This window comes from Electrophorus electricus, chromosome 12, assembly GCF_013358815.1.
Source record: "Electrophorus electricus isolate fEleEle1 chromosome 12, fEleEle1.pri, whole genome shotgun sequence".
NCBI lineage: Eukaryota > Metazoa > Chordata > Actinopteri > Gymnotiformes > Gymnotidae > Electrophorus > Electrophorus electricus.
The window spans coordinates 17,736,894-17,756,462 of record NC_049546.1 but is presented as its reverse complement, the minus strand read 5'-3'; the positions used below and the strand labels follow the sequence as shown (position 1 = coordinate 17,756,462).

General features: G+C 43.4%; 2 protein-coding genes across 5 annotated transcripts in view; both read left to right on the top strand.

Annotated features, from left to right (window-relative positions):
• The first annotated feature begins 941 nt into the window (after nucleotides 1-941).
• On the top strand, nucleotides 942-5,639 carry p2ry4 (pyrimidinergic receptor P2Y4). Its single transcript, XM_027018194.2, has 2 exons — nucleotides 942-1,014; nucleotides 1,751-5,639. Exon 2 carries the CDS (start codon nucleotides 1,758-1,760, stop codon nucleotides 2,868-2,870), a length of 1,113 nt encoding a protein of 370 aa, XP_026873995.2. The 5' UTR covers nucleotides 942-1,014; nucleotides 1,751-1,757; the 3' UTR covers nucleotides 2,871-5,639.
• Nucleotides 5,640-17,382: 11,743 nt separating this feature from the next.
• The window catches only part of LOC118242268, a 40,663-nt gene continuing 38,476 nt past the window's right edge, over nucleotides 17,383-19,569 (top strand). For all 4 annotated transcript variants that reach the window (XM_035532058.1, XM_035532055.1, XM_035532053.1 and 1 more), the window contains exon 1: nucleotides 17,383-17,561. The gene's annotated coding sequence lies outside the window, so the exon portion shown is untranslated. The remainder of the gene's footprint in view (nucleotides 17,562-19,569) is intronic.

Below are 19,569 nucleotides of genomic sequence, written 5' to 3'. Positions count from 1 at the left end.
ATACTGAGTGTACACCATCAGAATTTCCTTTAAATGTTTGCTCTTCATGTTCACGACTGCTCTGACTAAATATTAACTCTCTCCTGCATGCCAAACCACTTTCGACATTCACAGTTCTGACTGAGGTTATTGTCTGATTAACCTGATCGTCCCTGATTATCAATAGAAAAAACTGGTGCTGTTCGGGTTGGGCGGGGGGCTTACTCCTTTAAACCTCGCTGCAAATAAAGGCGGGAAAGTAGGATCTGGAATACTTTTTCAAGAAATGTCAAATTCTTTCATTACTTTTTCTTTTTATGAGATTGTTAATCCACAGCTGTCTGAAAGATTGAATTGCTTTATGCTTTCATTGGCGCTTCGGGTCTAATTTAACCCCTTTGTCTATGGCAGCGAAATGCAAGCCTCACCCATCTTTTTATTCCTTTATGAGAGTATCACATATGCTGTCAGCAGAACGGTTCAAGTCCTCACACGTTTTTCTTTCTGATTTTGGATTATATCGTCTGTTTGTTTTTTATTTACGTGGGAAGGTGCGCTGTAGTCTAGTAAGGTGTTCTTTTGTATTTGTGTCTGAGCCCCCTTGTTAGCTATTGAGTTATTGAGTTGAATGACGTTTCACTAGTGAATGGTGATGGGTTTCAGCCTACATCAAATAATAATAATAATTAAAAAAAAGCTTTACATTACAAACGTGCTTGAATACGTCTGTTTATTTAAGGGTGAAAGCCGTTTATAGACGTTTCCTAGCTGCAGTGTTACTCGTTTAAACTTTTAGGATATGTTCATAACTGCTTGTTGCCCCCAGATGCCCAATTCGCCTATTCCCGGTGATCTGTTAATGCATTTTCTTTAGCCAGAGATTTAAGAGTTGCATTCACCATTTGAGCAGAAGGGGTGGTGGCTCTACCTTTCGCTCACGCGCGCACTTCCTCCGCCTCACGCACAAACTCCGCACTGGGGATCTTCGCTGTCAGATATGTTAGGATTACTTGGACTTAAACTTCAGTGCAATTGGTGAGTGTACACATGTGCAGTTTCTTTCAGAGATGTATTTTTGTTAACGATGCGCATTAAGCTTTAAATATCCCTAAAGAATCGAAACGTTAAAGTTTTAACGAAGAAAGAAACTTTTTTTTATGCCCACGTGTTCACGATAGGTAACTCAGCCGCACAGCGGTACTGTTCTCGTGTTATAGTGCAGGTGTAGACAGAATGAATGTACATCAGATATGGAAAACACCGCTTTTTAATGCTCGCTGTTCGATCGCATTGTTCGGGGGGGCAGAGCTCGTACAGTATTGCAACATTGGCTCTGCGTGCCTGGAAAGGATCCAATGTCGTCCTAATGTCTATGCTCTTCCGCGGCGGAAGAGTTGCATTTTTGAATCGGGAGTGTATGGTTAAGAGAAATGCAAGAATAACTAAGTATCGATCCAGTCATTCGATTTGTTCTAGCCTAAAGGTGCAGAGTATTGACGCTGGAAGTCCCCATAGACAAACACCACCTGCGTTTTCTATCTCTTTGATAGCGTAGAACAGCTATTTAAAAAAGAAACTTTGTTACTGTCTCTTGATGTACTAAAGAGGTTTCTTATGTTTTTATTGTTGTTTTATACAAACAGTTTACTTTTTGGTGTACATTTTAATTTAATGTACTTTTTGGCATCAGTTTGTCAAAAAAAAGAAATTGTGTCACAATTCCTGTTCTATTACTCTTTTATATGATAACCTAATGTCCTCCTGTTTTCAGTTAAAAGATGACTTCATTTGTCCATGCCCTCTTTTCAAGAAACATCTTTGTTCCTTTCACCACCTCGATGCCAGTGGATTCTGAAGCAGGCAACCAAAGCTGCCGCTTCGATGAGGAATTCAAGTACATCCTGCTGCCTGTGTCCTATTCACTGGTGTGTGTGCTGGGCTTATTCCTCAACTCTGTGGCCTTGTGGATGTTCCTGACTAAGATGCGTCCCTGGAACACCAGCACGGTGTACATGTTCCACCTGTCGCTGTCCGACACCCTGTATGTACTGTCCCTGCCAACGCTCATCTACTACTACGCCAACCGCAGCCACTGGCCATTTGGCATGGTCCTCTGCAAGGTGGTGCGCTTCCTGTTCTATGCCAACCTATACTGCAGCATCCTGTTCCTCACCTGCATCAGCGTGCACCGCTACCTGGGCATCTGCCACCCGATCCGCTCGCTGGCGCTGGTGAAGCCGCGCCACGCCCACCTGGTGTGCGGCCTGGTGTGGGCGGTCGTGGGCGTCTGCCTGGTGCCCAACCTCGTGTTCGTCACCATCACGCAGCGCGACAACGACACGCTGTGCCACGACACCAGCAGCCCGGACGACTTCGAGCGCTACGTGGCCTACAGCTCGGTCGTGATGGTGCTGCTCTTCGGCCTGCCCTTCCTCGTCATCGTTGCGTGCTACTGCCTGATGGCGCGCGCGCTCTGTCGCCCGGGGCGGGGTCTGTCTCCCGGTTGGCAGCGCGGCGCCGCCCGGAGGAAGTCCATCAAGCTCATTGTCATAGTGCTGGTGGTGTTCGCCGTCTCCTTCGTCCCCTTCCACATCACACGCACGCTGTACTACACCTACCGCGTGCTGGGGGCTGAGTGCTGGTACCTCAACATCATCAACTTTGCGTACAAAGTCACCCGTCCCCTGGCCAGCTCTAACAGCTGCTTGGACCCGATTCTCTACTTCCTGGCGGGGGACCACTATCGCAGCAGACTCCTCCATGCTTTGACCCGCCGGCCGATTGCCAGCCAATCAGCTGACAACAAGCAGCCCACTCCTGCCAAAAAGAATGACATCGCCCTGGTGTGTAAGCAGCCCGATGATCAAGACAGAAGTGAGGCTTTCCGCTAGGATCATTCTTTGCACACACAGTACGACTGTGGTTCTTTTCTTTTTTCGGATGTAATCTATTTAGTAAAGTTGGACTGATTCAGGATCAATTCAATTGTATAAATAGAGTGTATAAAATACATTATAATGCAGATAAGATTCCTACAGTGTATGCACGTACATATCTATGTACTTGCAGTGCCTGCAGCTAATTGCAAAAGGAAAACCTGTTATAAGTCACAAATCCACCCAATCTACAGATCACACTTCCCACAAGGTCAACAGCTGCACTTTTCTGGCATTATGGACAATGACTAACATAGACATAAGCGAATCTTTGAGCAGGTTGCGCCTATACCTGTGTCTCCTCAAGCTCCTTTCCAGTGGAAGAAGTGAAAACTTCCAAATGCAAAATGTGAACCAGGCCAGAAACTTTTCTATCGTCTTATCTTAAGGTGTGCTGCTTAACACCCATCATCTCCTGGGCTGTTCACATTAGACATAATATTTCCATTTTACTTTATCCTGCACAAGAGTGTTACTAAAACAGGCTACATTATCCTGTAACTTATGGCCTCCAAAACACCATGATAAAGCATTACCCTGAACTTCTGCCAGGATAAGAAATGCAGTCTTGCACAATGATCTCAACATGAGTTGTCCAGGGAAGTGTACTCTCAGTATACACTCTGAGGCGGTTAAATGTGTAGTGTCCGTATACACGCTGAGGCAGTTAAACGTGTAGTGTCAGTATATACTCTGAGGCGGTTAAACGTGTAGTGTCAGTATATACTCTGAGGCGGTTAAACGTGTAGTGTCAGTATATACTCTGAGGCAGTTAAACGTGTAGTGTCAGTATATACTCTGAGGCAGTTAAACGTGTAGTGTCAGTATATACTCTGAGGCAGTTAAACGTGTAGTGTCAGTATATACTCTGAGGCAGTTAAACGTGTAGTGTCAGTATATACTCTGAGGCAGTTAAACGTGTAGTGTCAGTATATACTCTGAGGCAGTTAAACGTGTAGTGTCAGTATATACTCTGAGGCAGTTAAACGTGTAGTGTCCGTATATACTCTGAGTCAGTTAAAAGAAGGCACTTGAGGGATGGGTTCATTATGAGTCGTTGATTCATGAATACCTGCTGTGGCCCGGGCCGGCAGAGACCCAGAGACCCCATATGCTCATCATCAGCAAATGTATCTTTGAAAGGCCACAGACCTCAGTCTCAAAGCCAGGATGTAAACACTAGAGTGGTGCAGGAAATGATGTGGTTTCAAGTAATTCACTCTCCGTGTTCACTCTGCAGATGAGGCTCCCAGTGCCAGTCACCTGAGGCTGTCTCCCATCGTGCCACATTCACTAGGGGTCGGATAGTCTTTTACTGTTACCTCAGTGGAATGATAACACAAAGAATTTTCAAAAGTCTGTGATGTCTTAGGATCTTTCTAAAGAGGTCAAAAGGCTTGAGTTCCACTCATGCATTATTTACTTGAAAGGAAGACTTCTGTCTGACCCGTCCCACGACTGGAGGGGATGTAACGTAGCCATGATTTGATTAGCATTAGAATGCAATCTTAGAGACCTAAGAAAACTCTTAGAGACAGGGAGGATAGAGTGAGGAGGCAGGGAGGATAGAGTGAGGAGGCAGGGAGGAGAGAGTGAGGAGGCAAGCAGGAAAGAGAGTGAGATGGTTGAGAAACAGATGTCTGAGCAGCAGGCTGTGTGTGGGAACGAACCGTGCACTCTCCTCAGAGATCACTCCTCCTCCCTATTTCATGCAGCTGTTTTACTCCTTCAGCAGAGAGTCGTGTCTGCTGGAGAGAGGGAGAATGCAAATGCACGAAGGGGCCTTTCTTCCTTATCAGCTTCCTCTTGACTGAGTGCAGGAGGATTTTCTTAATGTTCCCGTTTAAAGGTCAAGTTTACGATTTTAAAAAAACAGATTCGCTCAACTAATCACGCTGAACAAGGACAAGGGCCATGCTGTCTCACTGCGTGCATCGGCATCTCCACACATGAAGTGACAGTAACCAGAAGTCGGAGTTGTTAGTGTGTCCTGTAACATTTAAACTGTTGTTGCACTGTCTTCAGAAACAGATGTGCATAACAGGCTTTTCCTTTAAGGTGAAGCAACAGCAAACACCCCAGGCTTAAGGTTTACTTTACTTACATACTCTACTAGACAGCACACTGATAATTATTTATCGTGCTGATAATTATTTAAGACGCCTTAGATAAGAGTGTCTGTTAAATGCTGAAGAAAAGCGGATGAAGGATTATGCTGTTGTTTAGCACAGCCACTGCTTAAGGAATTCTGAAGACATAGCGACAATGTGAAATTTCCAAAGTTTGAGCCTGATGGTGGTGGAAACACTCAAGAAATGATGCCCTTCGGCTGCCAGCTAACCTTTTGGTCTCCCTACTGTGAAGACCCCTGAAATGCCTGCACACGATGCGAACACACGTACGCTAATGAGAATGAGAATTAAGGCCACACAGAAGATCTTTATTTAGCTATGTCTCCTCATACCACTAACACCGACAGGAAGCTTCGTGGTCTGTCATTGCCATTGTTAGCCTGATGAACTGCGATGTCTAATATTCTCTTCAGTGAAGGCATCACAGTAGGTTTGTTAACGGTTACTTAGACACTGAAGGCGGTGTTTTTTTGGGGGGGTTTTTTGCTTGAACTTTTCTGGATGGTGGGCTTGTGCATGAAAATATATGTGTGTGAGTGTGTGTGCGCACGTGTGTGTTTCATTAATCTAAAATATAAAAATTATAGTTATTGTTTATTATTATTGTGATCATGTACTGTATATATTTTACTGTATATAATGTTTTTTCAGTTTCACTGTTATTTCTGTATAATAAAAATTATTGTACCTGTTTTGTTTGTAAATATATCAAATTCAGTAATGTTTAATAGCACCTTATGCACTATTTTATTCCAGCATGAGCTGACTTACATCTGTGCACCTTCTCTGAGGCAGTCAGAGTGTGCGTGTGGAGTGTGTGGGTATGTGGAGTGTGTGTGTGTGTGTGTGGAGTGTGTGTGTGTGGAAAAACACTGAGGGCTCTGTGTCAATCGCAAATCCACCCAAGGATGATCTGTGACAGGAGAAGAGATGGAAAGAAACAGGATATAAGTGGGTTGTAAGTCGTGAGTCTCCAAATTTCCTAGAAGGAAATAATTTTCTGATGGGAAAGTCTGCACTGTTACTTATGTCTGACAAATAAACCTCATATGTCTAATGCATTATACTTTAATGATTTTGGATTATAACAAAACTATTTTGAATGATGCCTTTATATTGACTTTTCATCCGTAATTTGTAATTTGATTTTAAACAACAACCAAAAATTCTTCATTGGAGATTATTTAGATTATTTTAATTATTTAGCATTTTTTTTTAACAAAGGCATTACTGTCAAACTCTTGATTTTAAAATTTTTATTACTGTGTTTATTTTATGAGAAAGTGTTTGGTTAGTTATTGCTGATATTTGGTTTGTTATTTTGAAAGGATTTTTTAGTTTGTTTTACAAAGATTCACAAATTCCGTCCTTCTTTTGGCCAGTAGATGTCGCTATTGCCATCCTTATAACTGTAGACCAAAACTGAAATAAGTCCTTGAGCTCTGGGCTTAATCACCGTGACGATGATAAATAGACCTGTTGACTGTTGCTTTTTGCGTCATGCGTGAAATGAGGGGGTTTAAGGCTGTGTGGAGTGCGCCACTGATGTGGGCCATGAGTGTTCACGAGAGGTTCTCGCATTTGGCACTTCCATTTAGTGAGTCAACATGTTATGAGGGAATGAAGACAAATTGAATATAGCCAGTCCTACAATATATATGCAGAAGTATATACAGCTGCCATATAATTGCATATTAGTTCACTATATATATATATATATATATATATATATATATATATATGAGACTGCTTATATGAGATTCTGATGAACACAAACTCATATAAAATAGTATAAAATAATTATCTATAAAATACACTATTAATACTTTGCCAAAATACATGAACAGGATACACAATTACAGTATATTACTCAACAGCCTTTCATCCCTCTAGTGTTACGTACGTATTATAAACATTTAGATAATTATTTTATCATAGATTATCAAATAAATAATATTTAATGAGGACTGTAAGACAAAATAAAATGCTAACTGGTAAAAATAGATATATTAATATATTGATTTATAGATTGTTATCCATGCTAAAAATATTTACAATCACTATTAGCAAAGACTGCGAATGTACTTATTCAGCCTGATCATTCAATAAGAAGAAATGTACTGTACTGGTGTTGAAAACAGAATTGAATCAAATTACCATTATACTCACATTATACATACATGCAAACAAAACGTGTGCACGCGCACTACCCGATAATGTGGACGCACAGTACCAAAACACGAAGCAGCCCTGCTAAAGACGACAGTTGCCGTTGGAGAGAGATAGTCAGACTTCCCGCTTGCTTTCACCGGGCTGACCTCGGCTGACCTCGGCCCTTCCCTATCCACATCTCCCTGCCTTCCCACAGTCTCTTTCACGCCGGCTCCCTTCTGAAGGGCACCAGGCTTCCAAGGACAGCAGCACACAGACACAGAAATCAATATTATCAACACCAGGCCACAATATATCAGACAGGAATAAAGGGGGGTGGAAATGAACAAACGGTCAACAAAGACTAAAATCTCCCATCAGTTCTTATAAGAGGTAACCTTTCCATCCCTCATTTGTGCACCAGGGGTTAGACTGAATGGACACTGCTTTCCACACTGATGCGAACTGATTTCTCTTCTGTTAGCGGAGCAGGGTGTGTTTGGGGCCGCTTTACCGTAGAAATATTCGCCAGACAAGCGGGACATGATATTATTGTGGTCGGGCTCAAAAAAGGGTATACCCTTAAAACCTATATGTGACGGCAATGTATAGGAGAGGCAATTTTACATTTTTGAACAACACTTTTTAACATTATGTGCAGTATTCATCTGTATATAGTGTTGGGAGATTTCCTATAGGAATGCTCTTCTCACTACAAACTCATGTCTGTATATCAAAGCTTGTGCTCATTTGCTTTAGTAAAATTGCATTTTCATGCAATTTTGGAAAATGCCATTTCAAATTGCATTTTGGAATTGAATAGCGAAATTGTGTTCTTAGTGATTCCAGCAGCTTTGCTGCTGCAATAAGCTAGTGATACTTCCCTCGAAGCAGTGCAGAGCATCAAGAAGGAACAGAACTGTGTTACTGGTCATTTTTTACAGTCTGCTTACAGTAACCAGCTGAGTAAAATATTTCTTTTAAATAATAGTATAATACTAATATTAAGTAGATTTGTGTTGACAACATTCGGTCTGGATGCGTGAGAGCTTCCACGCAGTACATTATCAAAATGAAAAGGACAGTTTAAAAGTGCTTTATAAGATTACCTAAGCAAGTGGTTTTTCTGTCACTTAATTTGCTATTCATAAACGTGATTTCAAAAGCCACTATAATACTCTGTCTGTCCCTAATGGTCAACATATTTTAGCTGTTGCGGATTCTAGAAGTAAATGAAGAGTGCGGATTACAGTTCATTTTAAATATTGGTCTTGATTGGCCAGGCTCAACGGAGAGGAAAGGCTCAATAAACCATCCTATAGATAAGTGCTCTAAACGCTCACATAAGGAGAGGAAGCTTGGGAAAGGCAATAATTGTGGTGATTTTTGGTGATCATATGCAGATTCATTGCTTGGTGTTTTCATCTAATTCCCTATATATAAGCAGCCGGATAGTGGTTGTAGATTTTTTTTTAATTGACTAAAATGGAGTAAGAGGTTAATCAACCATGAATGAATATAACGGTACGTTGCATAAAGCAAACAGTGTTGAGTCAAATCTTAGGATTTACTAAAAATAGAGCTAAGAAAACAATTAGGCTTTAGGGTACCAGAGTAAAATGGGTGGACCTAAGAAATCAAAGCTTCTTTGTAGTTTTTAATAAAATGCACAATATGTTTCTCCAGATCCCTATTAGTTACATGTGAACCTTACCTGATAATAAGCTAATCTTGTAGTTTGGTTGATTTTAAATGTGTGATTTTCATAGTAAGACTGAAAAAAAAACGTGCCTTTTACACAGACCCCCTCAAAAATGGGCTTTCTGGGCAATAAAAAAGTGAAAAAGTTTAAAATGAGAATTATCTGACATTTACAATATTGTCCTATTTAAATTTAACAAGATCTTGATAGTCTTGTAATGGACTCATTTAATATATTTAAATAATAATAAATCACATGAAATGTATGCTTAGCTACATATATGTACCTTTTATCTCATTTATTGAATGTCAGAGAGGCGCTCTGAAATTTGTGCCTATGAGTATAAAATTAGATAACTATTTATCTTTATTTATCTGATCTAATATATTTCAGATGTTTGTGCATTGTTATATTGGTGTGCATAACCTAAGCTACAATTTTTTTTTTAATCTTCACAGTGTTTTGTCTTGTTATTATTAATTATGCTATTAATCTAATGTATCAGCCATGGGTCCACCATCCAGGCTGCGATAAACCCAGCATGGAGTGGAATGCATCCTGACTCTCCTCTCATGGTTCCTTCGTACTGCTGTTTGTAACATTCTAGAGTAGACGCGTGATTCCAAGGACCCGTGGACTTTAATCCGAGAAGCTGGGAGTGGAATGGGAGAGTGACATAAAGAGAAGAGAAGTTCATTATCCATCTGAAAAGGAAACCAATGGCTTTTGCAGTTGCCATGGAAACGGGGCTTTCTCTCTGTGACAAACCTGTGATAAGGTACTTCGCAGCACCAAGCACCATTATTATAAAGCAAAATGGGAAATATTGCTTTCCGATGCTAATAGATGGTACATATTGATTTGCATGACGATTCTGAGTTGAACCGCGCCATAAATGTCCCCTCTCCTGTAGATCCGAGAGCGGGTTGTTTTTTTTTTTTAGGCGTATCGTCCATCCCAATCTCACAAGTCATCTTACGTTTCCATGTGGCTGGAGTTCCCCACTCCATGGGCTGGGTTATGCAGCAGAAAAATTATGTGCTATATTTTTGCAGGCTGTGTATCACAGACTTGTTTTTGAGGAGAAGGCTGACTAGAGTGATTTTTAATAAATGGTTGTGCACACATGGTTTCCATTTCTTAGACTTTCACACATTTACCTGAAGGTTTAGAGAGAAAAAACACTTTACTATGGTATAGTATATTGTGAGAATCGGTTAAAACAAAAAAGAAATTATGCAGCACCTGGTATCGTTAGGAAATAAAAATGTGCGTGGAAATATTTGAACATGTGCTGGTTCTCCACTTACTGGCTGGAGTTCCTATGTATCTGCACTGGTGCCACGGAAGATTCCGGAAGCCTGAGGGCAGGGCGCGCATGAGGAAGGCTAGTGACCTCACATGGCAGTGGGAGCCGCCAGAACTGCCCCACCCTGGGCAAATTGTTTTAACCCCTACACAGGGGTGGCCCAGCACCCCTCTTATCAACCCCCCTGCAGCCTCTCATTAATATTCCAGACATATGGCAGCCTGCTCCGTATCATTGTCTATTAATGGGACGGATAATCACTCATTCAATTATCAGACAGTCCGGCCGGCTCGCAAGCCTGCCAGGGCAGCCCTGTGTCTCTGCCAACGGCGAGGCCAGAACAGTGGTGTCAGCGTGGGGGTGAGAGTGATAGCCAGGATTACACCATATTAGCGCATTTCATAAGTCAAACATGGGCTTTCGTAGGAAACTGTGCTCGTCTTAGGGAACAGGGAATGCACAGCTCACTTAAGAGGTGTTATGTGCTCCAGAAAACTCCTCTGGAAGTTTTTTAAGCATAAATTTAACTAGCAGTGGCCAAGTGGGTGCCCTGAACCCTCTATAAGAACCTGGGAGTGCATTGCTTCCAGAATAAGTTTGCCTGTAGATTATGAGTTGGGTCTCTTAAAAGAAGTTTACAACATGAAACGTAATTTCAAGCAAGGAGATGCAAATGGTGTACAGAAATCAGCCCAGAGTGCCCAGTCAGTGGCAACCTAAGAATTGACCTTATTGTTGACTAGCTCAGTGGCAACATATATGAGGAATACTCGAATAACATCTACAGGATGCCTTTTGCCTTTTGTTTTATTTTGCAATGTAGGAGCTATCAGAAAATACTGACTGATGCAGAAAATATCGAGTCCTGTAGTCACTAATGAAGAGTCTCAGATGGGGGTTCTCTCTTCTGTTTAGCTAGGAGAGGGAAGAGTCAACATGTAAGATTCTTAGAAATAAGTTTCAGTTGTTGTGAACAACAACAAAAAAAAAGTCCAGGATTGTTAACTATGCTGGAGGATATCACAGTCAACTTTCAGGGCATGAATCCTGAGTTGGTTTAAAAAACTTTGAGGTTCAGTAAGTTGTACATCTCCGTTAGATGTGTTTTAGGATGTGTGTGGAAGTTTTCATACACCCCCTCTCATTGAGCAAATACATTTTTAATAAAAACAAGGGGCGTAAAAGTGACAGTTCGAACACAGCCTGCGAGCTGTCCTCGCTGATAGAGCTTTTTTCATTCGCAGGTTGACCCTGACCTCTGTTGGCCAAGGGCTGCAGAGAGATCAAGTGCATGCCTCATCCCTGCTGATCCCTACATTGTGAAGGCCAAGGCCCATCGGGGGTGGGGGGGTTGTGTGGGGGGTGGGGGGGGTTGTTGTGGTGCACAGCCCAGCTAGGGGCTTTACAAAGGACTCAGGGAAGCATGCGCCCCATGGGAGAAGCTTAATGGACATAAACACACGCGCGCGAGCACCCACACACGCACAAACACATGCACACTCACATGGAGGAATGCACCTTCAAGTGGAAGGTGGAAATCTTAGTTTTCTCACAGGAAAACTTCCTGTAAAGAGGCTGCGGGATTGCGGGATTGCGTGCAGGCGTGGGGACAGTTCGGTTCGGGTCTCAGGAGGTCGAATAGGGACGGTGGAAAGATAGGAGGTGAAACGGTAACGAAATCATAGAAAATCCAGAACTCGATAAATTCCCGCATTTTAAATGAACAGAGGCGTGTGCTGCTGAGGAAGCCCTTTGTCGGGAGCCCATTTTCTCCGTGGAAGGCGCGCACTCCCAGGGTCACGGAAGTTACGAAAGTAATTAAAGAGGCTTGATTCAGCGGCTGCTGCAGAGAAAAGAAAGCAAGCTGTCATTCTGATTTAGAAAAATAAATTACAATTTTAATAATGGACCGTCGGATGGGGTGCAGTGATGTCTGGGAGCTAGGTGGGTTGGATGGTGAGCAGTTGTGCGTGTGCGTGTGCGCGCGTGCGTGTGTGTGTGTGTAGTCTAAGGGTTTCTGGCTGCCTACTTATCAATAGTTGCAATTTTTGAAACCACATCGGCAGTACATTGCGGAGGCACAAGTGCCTTTAAAAAAAGAAAACGCAGGGACATTAACATACTGATTTCATGCGCGTGGCCTAGGGCCTGTGCCAATATCAGAGAGGACTCAGCACTCCTATTGTCTGCAGGGACTCTGGTCTCCTCTGATATGAAAATTCAATTATATTATAACTAGATCTCGGCGTGCGTTTTGACAGTCGACGGTAGCCTCTTGCCAGCTGCATCGGTGTGGGGGACCAGAGGCTCCTGATAGCGCTGAAGCAGCCTTTCAGCCATTGACATGTTTTGGGGGACAAGATTACCTAAATGTGTCGCGTTTAAGCGACGGAAGTTAATCGGCAACGCAGCGCCATTATCTCTCGCAGGTAATTCCAATACCACCCCGAAATCTGTGTTTACGCGCACGCGCGCATGTTTCTCACACTTCCACTTACCGTTCACTTTCTCCAATCAGATCCTTCGCGCCCTGCTTTCCGGCACAATATGTGTTTATTTATTTTTTTTATCCGTTTACGTTGCCTGTAAACAAGGAGGACGATTTGGCCAATTGGCATCATTTTCTCCGTGGCAAGCAGTTTTTCAATGACGGCTTCAGGGAACTTGAGTTATTCATTTAGAATATGCTGATATATAAGTTTAAATTGCTGTTGCATTGGTCGCATTTATTAATGCTCGAGAGCAGCAGAGTTTTGCCACAGTAGTTAAAAACAAAATCTTAGTGCAAAGAGGGGATTTTGAAAATAAATCATAGAAATTGCTGAGGTTAGTGAATCGTCAATATATTTATTTTATCTTCTGATTTTTTTTTTTTTGCAGTAACTTACTGCAGTGTGACACACAAACTCTAGTATAAATTCAGTCTTGTATTTCATTAACACAGCCAAACAGTTCAGAGATATTCTGGTGTTGATGGGTGCACCAAATGGCCTGTGTTTGAGCTTCACTTGAGGATTGGTTAGTGTTCTGAAAATGCTAAAAGTCTACAGACTGCCACAGATTTGCGCTTTTCCTTGAGGTAACTGTTGTTTAGAGGGAGTAGGAGACAAAAAATAAGTGGGGGGGGAGTGATACATAAGTGAGTATAGGGATAGCCAAGGTACGTCCTTACTACTCTTATATTTCAGATTCTAGTGTGTGTGTGTGTGTGTGTGTGTGTGTGTGTGTGTGTGTGTGTGTGTGTGTGTGTGTGTGTGTTTCAGCGAGGCCAAGTGAGAGGCCAAGACACAGGAAACGCCCCCCACCACAGCCCAAAGCTCTGAGACCCGGTCTTGTGCGGATACCCTATTAACCTAGCGCATGCATACCTGCCTCTCCTCATTAAGCTGTGTTGAAGTACATGCTCTCCCAGAAGGGAAAAAAGAAAGCTAATTAGTATTCTCTGCAGGGCAACAACCATTAGCACTTAATTAGCACAAAGAGCACCCTTCATTCGGCATGGATGAGGTTGGGAGGTGTGTGTGTTGGGCTGGGGGGTTGGGGGGGATTGAGGCACAATATGCTTGCCTCATCTGTGCACGCCACAGCAAGTAGTCCTGAGAACTGGGCCTTTGTCTATGCGCGCGTGTGTGTGTGTGTGTGTGTGTGTGTGTGTGTGTGTGTGTGTGTGTGTGTATCTAGGCCCTGTTTGTGTACGTGTGCGTGCCTTTCTCCACTGTGCCATGCCCCACGTCTTGCGGAAGCACAAGGTCAGCAGAGTGAGGCGCTTGCTATTCTTTCTGTCCCCCCGTTGTATGCAGACACCAAGATGATTGGTGAGTGAGAATTAGTTCTTCTACTGTCCATCTTAGTGTTGAACTCTGAGAAATTGGTTTGGGATTGCCGTACTCTGTGGTACCGTAGCGTCTCTCCTGGGTTGGTATTGTCTTATAATGGGTGCTATACTCTGTAGTTCTGTAGCATCTGTATTGTGCTAGTATTGCTTTATAAAGAGTCCTGTAGTTTATGGTACTCTAGTGTCTGTACTGGGTTGCTATTGCTCTTCATAGAGTGCTGTAGTGTCTCTCCTGGGTTGGTATTACCTTATAAAGAGTGCTGTACTCTTTGGTACCTTAAAATAAAGTGAGAAGCTCTGGCGTAAAGTCCATAAGAAACACCATATTCATTTTAAGTCCTCGTCTTTCAGTCCAGTGTATTTCAATGATAAATAAATATACAGACTTAACTCATAAACTTCAATTACAGCCCTGTCCCCAAACCAGGGAAAGCAATACTGAAAAGGTATTATGTTGTATATGAATGAAATGAGTACATAATCTGAGAGATTACACTGCTGTTATACTGAAGCATTCAATATCTATCATAAACAAATTGTAGTGGGCAATGTTAAGTCTTGTTTAATTTTTTTAAATTTCTGTTTTTTCAGCATGTGAAAGGCATCGTTTTTCATTTAAATTGAGAAGTTGACCCGATTCGTTTCAGAATTATCCCATACACCGCAATCCTTCTTAATTCAACAGCGCAATTCCCCTTTTAGCTTCAGTGTCCCAACAGTTACGGAGGGCGTAGTATTCCGTGGCTCTGAGAGGCTGTCCTTCTCCAGAGGGGGAGAGGAAGCTCTTTAAGGTCTGGCGCGGCACGCCTGCTCTGTTTCTTCCTCTCTCTCCAGCAGCACTTCATCCGTGCGGCGCGGACATGGGGGAGGAGGTCTGAGGACTCGTCCTCCCCAGCCCCGCCGTCCTCCCGTCCGTCCGCGCACGTTGCAAGGCCCAGACTGGTGGCAGCTTTCACTTCCCGAAAGCCGAGAGGCGGAGAGCTGTCATTTGCCAATTTGGTGTGAATGGGGCAGCTGGCAGATTGAATGTCGTTTTCCCACCAGGCCTCCCCATCCTGCCCAGCGTGTACGGGCCCCGGGGCTGAGGGGCAGAATAGGGGCCCGCCAGTAATGCCAGTAAAATTAGCGCTTTGATGGCAGGTAATGGTTTGAGATGGGTGCGACTGACGCGGCTTTCCAGGAAGAGAACCGCAGACACCCTCTTCCCTCCGACGTCTCTCTCTCACTCTCTGTCCGCTGGCCAGTCTGGCAGTGACACACCTGTAAGATTATACTTCGCCAACCTCTGCTGTCAGGACTGTAATTTCTCCCTGATCAATGTAATTATGCAGTCTCAGTATCCTCCATCAGTTTGAATGGCCAACCTGGTGCGCATACTCTGTCTGAGTAATCCTCCTCACCCCAATTAACTTCATGCCATTGTATGTCACAGAAAAGGACATGAAACCAGACCACATGACTGCCTCACTGTACATCGTGAACGTCCATTAACATAGGCAAAGGGAGTCCTACAGCTACTCTAAGATGTAGAAAAGTTATGCACTGTTTTATGGTGAAATAGAGTGAAAATGGAGAACGCTGTGGGTTTCGGTCAAATGCTTGAGTATTGGCTGAAGCCACTCAGCCGTCAGAAGGGTGTGGTTGTGAGGGTGGATGGATAATGTTGTACTAACAAAGGGGACGGGGGTGGTGCCACAGGTAGCGTCAGTGGCTTCTGTCTCTGCTTCAAAGGCCCAGTCACTTATGTGTCTGTCTGGGATCCTGATACCTCTCTGAATGTACTCCCTTGGGGATGTGAAACACACGCACTCGCGCTCGCAAAAGAAATGCACCTGCAAATATCACCACACGCGTAAACATGTTGCCCCATTACAGACGCATTAGTAGCTTCTGGCTCCCTCAGGTCCTCTTAGGCTGGATACTGACAGATGAGAGGTTAAAGCCTTGTTTAATGTCTGTATTAATCTGCAGCTGCCACATTGACAAAGACAGGAACAGGACAGTGTTAGCTGTCAAGAGCCATCAGAGGCAATCAGAACAACAATTAAAGGCTGAAATTGATGAACGCTCATAAAGCTCACCATCATGGTGCCCAGTGAGAGGAGAGAGCTCTAAGTTTTCGGTGGACAGTGCTAAAAAGAAGACAGTACCTCCTTCTTACATGGACTGCTTATCTTTAGTATGCATGTGAGGAAACGAAATGTGTTTATAAAGTTGCAGCAATAGCTACTGGATGATTTGTTTGTGTGCAGCATGTTGAGCATAGATAGATAGATAGATAGATAGATAGATAGATAGATAGATAGATAGATAGATAGATAGATAGATAGATAGATAGATAGATAGATAGATAGATAGATAGATAGATAGATAGATAGATAGATAGATAGATAGATAGATAGATCTATCTATAATGATCTGTCATCTATAGCAAATGAACAGATATATATTAAGCAAAAACAAGGGGTAGGAGATTAAAAAGCTAAGCATAAAAAAAGAAATATATTTATGTACATAAAGGTATATACACGTACAAGGATTTACGTGATATCTGCACTGACTAGATGGCAGGTGTTAGCTGAATTCACAATGAATACTATGAATACTGCAAGGGGCAGCTGTACTCAGTCTAAGCACATAATAAAAGTGAAAGTGTCATAACAGTAGCAGGTTATGGGATATGGTACAGTGCATATTGAATAATGTACAGTTTGAGCTGTATAGCGGAAATAGCGTGATTCGGCACAACTCAGACAGCAGGAGGTCAGAGGCCGGCCTCCGTACTCTGGAGCCTTATTGAAGTAAGATGGATCTCACATGCGCTCTTCTGCACAGCGCAGCTGTATCAGTCTGCCGCTGAATGGGCTTGTCTGTTTTTCCAGGGTTGTGTGCAGGGGACGTGAAGTATTGTCCAAAATGTCTAGCAGCTCACTGAGAATCCTTCGCTCAGACTTAACCTCCAGGGAGCTCCTTCTCAGTACTAGAACACACAGAATCAGAGACCATTGTCTCAGAAAAAGACAAGTTCTTTTTGTGCCAATTCACGCATTTTTGCTCTCTTCCTTTTTTTACTCTCCCTCTCTTGCTCTTTTTCATTGCAAGAAGCCTTTGCAGACAGCAGCTCCGGGTCAGTTTCCCTCGCCAAGTTTTGTGGGCTGCCACGTTGTCCATTCCACTCAGCTATTTAAAAAATGTTGAATATCAACAATGGCTTTCACTGGGGCATTGTCAGCTTTTGTGGGAGGCAATCTATGGCCCCGCTCGGCAGCTCCCCGGCACGGGGAGGGCTGAGCTCGGAGCTGCCGCCACCGCGCCGAACGAGAGGGAGACGCTGCCTCTCAGTCTGGAAGCCACATGTCCGGCATGGCCAGATGGGTCTCGCGGGCCACCCGACGCTGCTCTTCCGAGGTCTATCGGGACCCCTCCTCTCCTCCCCTCCCCACACCCGCACACGCACATGCACCCCTCCTTGCGAGAAGGTGTGGAGAGAGGGATGAAGAGGGACGAATGAGAGGCGGTGAGTGTCTTTCTGGAAACCGCTGCTGGGGACTAAAATGCCGAGGTAGGGACGGACAGGGCGGGGGAGGGGAAGGTGGGGAGGCGCCCCGTTAGCGCTGACGAGCCGCGCCACAGGCCGGCATCGTTTCTCGACCCAGACGAGGCTCCCGGTTTGAATGCGTGCCGGTCTGTAAAACGGGAGCATGGTTTTGCTTCGTGAGTCACTAATAAGGTCATGGACCCAGAATCAAGCTCTATTATGGTGTTTGGGCAGTTGTTTCTTACAGCGGTGTGTGGGCTTACTCTGCATCTATGAATAAGTCATTGAGTGATTGTTGAATTCAATGAATAAATCATTGTGTGTTTATAATGATTGGGAATAAAACACAAGTTGATTTAATGTCTGGTGATTGGGATAAAATTAAGTTACAGTAGTTCCTGAGCTTGAATTTAAAGTGATTTGAAAGTATTTTTTTGCGTGAAAAGTGTTTTTAATTAAAAAAAAAAGGGTAAAGCATAAATTGACAAACACTTTAACTAGGATGTGCATTCACCATGTGACATAATGTGTCCATTTATATGTGTTTGTACTGTGTGTGTGTGTGTGTGTGTGTGTGTGTGTGTCTGTGTGTGTGTGGAGCCAGTGAGAGAAGAGAATGTCTTTGTCAGACTGTCACACAGAGGAGGCAGTTGCTGTCTAAGACTTGTCCCCTCCAGTGGAACAGCAACAGCTTGTATCTGCCATTGACATGTCAGTCTCCCGGGCTTTGAGCTGTCAAGCCCTCTAAACTCTTCTCACCCCTGTGGTGTGTGTGTGTGGGTGTCTGTGTGTGTGTGTGGTTGCTGGTGCCCACAGTCTGCAAAGAATTTTTTGGTTAGCCTAGTAGCAGTGAGAGTGTTTGATACATGGATAAAGCAATTTCAATAAGGCATTTGGATTAGATGTCATTTTAAAAGTAATGGCCTATTTAACAGGCAGTGTAATAGGTAAGTCACTGCTCACCCAGACAAGCACCTCCTCATGTTTTTCTCTGCAGCGGAGTGATATGGTTGTACGTGGTGCTAAGACGCCCCTCTGCTACGTTTGATAGGGTAACAGTTTGGATAGCAGTTTGAATTGACAAGCCACACTAGGAGCAGAGAGGAGGGAGCATGAACAGGGCTCTGGGGTTTGGGCCGTTTGGGATGGCTCCTTACGCCGGTGCGTCGAGGCCGGCCCGGGGAACTCGGGATGCTCCTTAAAGTCTCCTCTCCGTTAACCTCTGGCAAGGTGACCAGCCTCCTCGCCAGCCACACCATCCATTATCCTGTCAACAGCACTGGCCTCTTACCACAGCCCACGTGGCGTTCCGCAAACTAGCCCTAATGAATTCATCAGTAATCCCCAAACTCATCTCATCACGCCCAAGGTAATTAATACATTTGGAGGGCGATGGCTAACTCTTAATTAAATTATGCCCCTTTTAATGAAACCTTTACACAGGCTAAATTTATGACAAGTATCTGCATTATCAAATGCTTGGCAGGCAACAGAGATTGGTCTTTTTCACCCCAAATCAACTCCGGATTATACGCCATGGAGCCCGTGATTAATTTATCTATTTATAATTGTTTGTTTCTTTCTCTCAGATTTAATAAATTACCTTCCTTAATTAGTTCACCCAGCCATTGCTGCTGCAGCAGCCTAGATTTCCTCAATTAATGCACAAAGTATTATCTTTAGATATTAATTTTAAAATAATTTACTGATAGTAACTTTGTGGCATTAATCATATTATAAAATTAGGTGTATTTAATTAATTAAGGACAAGCGCAAATTAATTGCGCTTTCCCACAATATTATCTTTAACTAATGAGAATTTGACAAAGTGACTGTTTCTTTTTTTAAACTGGCTCAGATTAGTGGGATCTTAATTATGCTTAAAACAAAAGGCGCCTGCTTCCCTCGCTTGGTGCAAAGCAAAACCAGACCACTCAGCACTCCTGGCCAAACAAAAAAAGGGGGAAAGTTTCCTTTGTTTTGGAGA

What these genes read in the sequence shown, in the direction of transcription:
- p2ry4 (XM_027018194.2), top strand. Translation starts at nt 1,758, where the DNA reads ATGACTTCATTTGTCCATGCCCTCTTTTCAAGAAACATCTTTGTTCCT.